The sequence below is a fragment of the Seriola lalandi genome, unplaced genomic scaffold (assembly GCF_002814215.2).
Source record: "Seriola lalandi dorsalis isolate HSWRI2012SDOR001 ecotype SW California unplaced genomic scaffold, Sedor1 jcf7180002054792, whole genome shotgun sequence".
Lineage (NCBI taxonomy): Eukaryota > Metazoa > Chordata > Actinopteri > Carangiformes > Carangidae > Seriola > Seriola lalandi.
This window is the reverse complement of record NW_019525345.1, coordinates 103595-109186: the sequence shown is the minus strand read 5'-3', so window position 1 is coordinate 109186 and position 5592 is coordinate 103595. Positions and strand designations below refer to the sequence as shown.

The window sequence follows — 5592 nt, the reverse complement described above, 5'->3', positions numbered from 1 at the left end:
TTTATTCTGTGTGTGTGTTTGTCTCAGACGTCTCTGATCTTCGACATCAAGCTGAAGGAGCCGGACTGTGCCGTCAACACACACCAGCCTGTCCTACCCGCCCGCTCCATTCACCCCTACAGGATCCCACTGTCAGGTACACACACACACACACACACACACACCTTAGAGTTTGTAGCTTGTCTTGACTCTGAGTTTCTCTTCTGTCTCGTGTCTCTGCAGGTCCAGCTGTCGTCCCCTCTCAGCCTCCCGTCCCCTGTCAGCTCTGTATCCTTTACGTTCAACACAAGTTGTGTTTTCTGGTTTTCACTGTGTCGACTCCGTGTGTTGACCTTGACCATCACTCCAGACTCCTCCTCCTGGAGCGTCTTCCAACCTGACATCATCATCAGTGCCAGTGAAGGTGTGGAAAACACACACACACGCACACACACACACACACACACACACACACACACACACAAAACAAACAAACAAAAACAAGCCGCTCTGTTAGAGTTTGTACTTTTTCCTCAGTCCTGGTTTTTAATTCGTCCCAGTTTGGAGCTGATATCTCATTGTGTGTCTGTCAGGTTACCTGTGGTACCTGCAGGTGAAGCTGCCTCCAACTGTGAACCTGCTGCAGGACAAAGGCAAACTGATGGACTTCCTGTTACGACGGAGAGACTGCAAGATGGTCATCCTGTCTGTCTGCTCTCAGAGTACGTGTCTGTCTCTTTATCTGTGAAACCTCCGGACGAGTCGGATGAAAGAGATTTAATGTCATTACATGTGAAGATGTATTTTACATTATTGTGGAACTGGGACATGAAACAGTAAATACAATGAATAAAGTGTTGAAATAATAATAAATATAAATAAATGAAGGATATAAATTCAGTACATGAGGAAAGATTTGTTGTCAAAGATCAAATGTTGATGCTCCTTCACAGATTAATAAATCAACCAGTGACGTCGAGGTAAACAACTAAAGATGTGTCGTACAGGTAGCAACAGCTAGCTGTCGCTGCTAACAGCATCCCCAGTAACTGTTGTGGGATTGTAACACCCAGTCCTACTAACGAGTCAAACAATCTGCTGAGTATTTGCTTAATTCATTAATTAATCAAAGATTTGGTTTAAATAAAACATAAAATATCAGAATATTTCCAAGAACACAAAGTGAGATCTTCAAGTTTTTTGTTTTGATCAAAGAAACCTTAAATTTAAAATCATAAAAAACAAAGAAAACTGAAAATCTTCACACGTGGATCCAGTAACTTGAAAGTTATTTCTGCTTTAAAAAATGCAAATGATTCATCAATTATCAATATTCTGGCTGATTCATTTTCTGAAAGTGACAAAATGTCAGAGAAAACATAAAAGTTTGAAGAGTGTTTGCAGATGTTTGGTTTTGTTTCTGTTGAGCTGAAGCTTTTCTTTGCTCAGTCCTGGAGGGCGGCGAGAAGGGAAGTCTTCCTGTCGTCGCGACCGTCTTTGACAAACTCAACCAGGTGTACAAGGAATACCTGGAGGCGGAGCAGAGCTACACTGTGGTGAGAGACGGCTGCTCAGTAAATAAACACAAAGATCTTTAAAAAACACACGGGTCAGTTCATGTCAGACCGTTGTGTTTCGTGTTGCAGGCGATGGAGTCCGGTCCGAGTCGAGGCAGCGCAGCTCAGAAACGTCCGGTCAGAACTCAGGCCGTCATCGACCAATCAGACATGTACACACACGTCCTGTCATCTTTCACAGAGAGGAAGGTACGTGAACAAACACACACTTTACACAACTAATACACACTCGTGAGTTAGTGAATATAAAGGATTATCTGGTGTTTGAAACCTCTTTTCTAAAATCTCCTCAGACACACAAAGTTTCTAACAAGCAGAATTTATTAAGCAACATTTGTGAAATGTAATTTGATGTAAGATTCTGTATTTATTTTTCTTAAGGGATAAAAAAGCCAACAAAGTTTTATTGGTGTTGAATTATTTCTTAGATTTTCTTCAGATTTAAATGATTTAAATTTAATTAAATATCAGATACTAAAAAGATGAAATGTGCAGTTGAATTTCAAATATCCAGGTAAATTAGTTTCAATCTGTTTTTAAAGAGAATCTGTAAAAAAACCCAATAATAATTCTGCAGGGGGTGTCACATAAGTTCATCATCGCGGTGCTGATGGAGTACATCCGCTCTCTGAACCAGTTCCAGATCACCGTGCAGGTAAAACCGAGCAGAGTGACGCCTCTCTGCTCACCCTCATCTCTGATGTTAAAATGCTGATTATAATTATGTGTATTTATATGTTGTATAGTGTTTTTTTAATTGTTCAAAACTGTGATCAAGAGAAAAATATTAAATTTATTAATCTTTATCTTAGTTATTTAAAGTTTTTCCTGCTTCAGTCTGAACAAACTTTACATTTTATCTTTTGTATGTTTTCTTTTAGCATTACCTGTATGAGCTGGTGATTAAAACGCTGGTGCAACACAACCTCTTCTACATGCTGCATCAGTTCCTGCAGTATCACGTCCTCAGCGACTCCAAACCGCTGGTGAGTTCAAACACAGTGAACGGATCTGAAGCCTTTTTAATGAGGCTCAGTTCACTCAGCTTAAAGGAGCAGTCCGCTGGTTTTACAGAGAATTACTGGATCTATGAAAACTGTTTCTCGAACGTCTTCCCTTCATGATGGGAAATGTAGGATTCACTCTTTTTTGACCTTTAATACAGACGCCAAGTCTTTATTGAAGTGGAATACTAAAATGCTGTGGAACTCCTTTATATTAGCTTATAAAATGTCAAAATATATATGAAAAAATAAAATGAAAATACAACAACGAATAGAAAACCGACTGATTTTCACATTTGAGAATCTGAAACCAAATCCTGCTCAAACTATATTAAAATTAGAATTCTTAATTACATTACTTTTGATTATTGATTATTATTATTGAGTATAAGAAGCTATGAACCTCTTAACATTACTGTTGAACTGTCTGGTTTCCATAATAGAATTGAACTGTTGGACATAAATCTGATGCCAGTCCAAGATGTGTAACTCCTCAGACTCAACTGTTTTTACATGTGGTTCGTTCTGTTGCTCGTTATGTTTTAATTGTCTTCAATTTCCTTGGTTTCAGGCGTGTTTGCTTCTGTCTCTGGAGAGTACATACCCTCCTGCACATCAGCTGTCACTGGACATGCTGAAGGTATCAAACACAAGAGCACAGATTGCAGATTGTGGCGCCAAATAAACAAAATAGATTATTGTAATTTCGATTCATCTTTTGTTTGTGTGTTTTCAGCGTCTGTCCACGGCCAACGACGAGATCGTTGAGGTTCTGTTGTCCAAGCAGCAGGTTCTGGGCGCGCTCAGATTCATCCGCAGTGTCGGTGCGTTGATTCATCTGCCAGGAAAAAATGAAAGCAAGACAAAAGTGCAACAAATCTGCAGTTGAACTGTGAATTATTGTCAGTGATGAAGAAGAATCACAAAAACAGATTTTGTTCAGGGTTAACTGAGTCATTTAATCGTCTTGATTAAATTGTTGCTTTGTAATTTAAGTGTTAATTTATCAGGTGCACTAAGGTTTGGCTCTTGTATAAAAAGACAAACTAACGTTATCACAATACTATATTGACATGAGATATATGGTCACTGTAATTATTCCTCCCGTCCATATTTAATCCAGTCGCCATTTCCTGTAAACATTCAACATCAGGATTCACAAGTCTGATTTACACTAATCTAATTGTAAATGTTTTAGTGCAAAACTTCATATTCACTTCAGCTGAACTTCAGAGGTCAAAGTGAATTAAACCGCTTCCCTCCGGGCAGGCGGACATGACAACGTGTCGGCGAGGAAGTTTCTGGACGCAGCGCGGCAAACCGGAGACCAGATGTTGTTCTACACCGTATTCAGGTCGTTCCAGCAGAGAAACCAACGGCTGAGAGGAAGCCCCGGCTTTAATCCTGGTGAGCACACACACACACACACACACACACACACACACACACACACACACACACACAGAATTTATAATAATATAAAGTACTGTATGTCTTTTTTATAAATATGTGGCTTCAAGTTCTTTAGTGCAGTGTTGGTGTTTAGTACCTGTACTTATTGTGTGTGTGTGTGTGTGTGTGTGTGTGTGTGTGTGTGTGTGTGTGTGCGCGCGCGTGCGCGTGCGTCTGCGTGCGTGTGTAGGAGAGCACTGTGAGGAGCATGTGGTCCACTTTAAGCAGCTGTTCGGGGAGCAGGCACTGATGAAACCGTCCACAGTGTGAACCAACGGGACCAAAACCACAGACTTTAAACTCGCCTGGCCGCGAGCAGACGACCTGTAAGGGTCACAAACCAACATGTGGGACGAACCTTCATGGACCTGTACGTTCACATGCACCACGAGTATCCTGAGCGTGTCAACACCATTACACGTGCTGACTGACACCGACCTGAACTAACTTCTGTAAGTCAAAATAGTTGACTACACAGAAGAGCAGCATCTTCCTACACTAAGTGGAACATCAGCATTTGAAATCAGAAATTCAGATGACAAATATATTTAAAGTGGATTAGAAATATATAAATACCAGGATATTTGTTTGGTGAATTGCTGCCTTTAGAAAATCTCCCTTGAGAAGCGCCAGGAGATTAAAAAAAACAAAACAAGCTGATATATATCTCATGAAAGTGTCTGTTTCCAGGAGAGAGAAAGTGACAAGTCGGAAACACTTAAAAAATACTGCTTCCTAGTTAATTTTATATATGATGGACTAATAGGGCCAATGTTAAAAAAATTGGAGATTTTAAATATTTTGAGGAAATAGTAATTTTGAATTCACAAAGGTTCACAGGTATGGAGAAAAAAATTGGGAGAAATTTGATCACTAACCTGTTTTTTGTGTGGTTGTTGTCAGATGTATCTGCACAGAATAAGAAAACTAACGTTCTTTATTAACATTGTGAGAATACCATCAGATGAAAACTATCTTGGATACGTGGGTGCATGTGAACATACTCACTGTAACCTGCTCATGTGATGTCTTACTCTGATTTCACCTGATGTGGGCGGGGTCAGAAGCTGCACCTGTAAAGTTGTAATGTTGGGATGCCTGCATGAAGGCTCTGTACATATGAAATGAATGAGGAGGTGGAAGAATTTTGTTTATTTTGTATGATGAAGAAAGAATTATTATGTCACTAACAGTCACATCTGTGTTTTTAAATGAGACAGCACTGAATTGTATGAAGTAACAGTGGAAATATATTTTAATGCTGTTAAATGATACTGAAAATATATACTGTCTATACATTATGTTCAACTAATTAAAAACTGAGTAACAAGTGTGTACAAGAGTGTTAATTTCAGTGGTGCAAAAAAAAATTATAGTAAGGCAAAAAAAGTCAAAAAAAGTCATGGTATAGTAAGGCAAAAAAGTTTAAAAAAAGTCATAGTATAGTAAGGCATAAAAAGTCAGAAAAAGTCATAGTATAGTAAGGCAAAAAAGTTTAAAAAAAGTCATAGTATAGTAAGGCATAAAAAGTCAGAAAAAGTCATAGTATAGTAAGGCAAAAAAAGTCATAAAAGCGACAT

At 38.9% G+C, this 5592-nt stretch overlaps 1 protein-coding gene across 1 annotated transcript in view; it reads left to right on the top strand.

The window, feature by feature from the left end:
* The window catches only part of rmc1 (regulator of MON1-CCZ1), a 6075-nt gene extending 730 nt beyond the window's left edge, over window positions 1-5345 (top strand). Inside the window, exons 3-14 of the mRNA XM_087179132.1 lie at window positions 28-136; window positions 223-267; window positions 350-403; window positions 573-701; window positions 1429-1535; window positions 1626-1745; window positions 2134-2211; window positions 2438-2542; window positions 3132-3200; window positions 3297-3384; window positions 3830-3967; window positions 4203-5345. Of these exons, the coding sequence (XP_087035258.1) occupies window positions 28-136; window positions 223-267; window positions 350-403; window positions 573-701; window positions 1429-1535; window positions 1626-1745; window positions 2134-2211; window positions 2438-2542; window positions 3132-3200; window positions 3297-3384; window positions 3830-3967; window positions 4203-4282 (1122 nt within the window). The 3' untranslated portion in view covers window positions 4283-5345. The remainder of the gene's footprint in view (window positions 1-27; window positions 137-222; window positions 268-349; window positions 404-572; window positions 702-1428; window positions 1536-1625; window positions 1746-2133; window positions 2212-2437; window positions 2543-3131; window positions 3201-3296; window positions 3385-3829; window positions 3968-4202) is intronic.
* The last annotated feature ends 247 nt before the right edge of the window (window positions 5346-5592 follow it).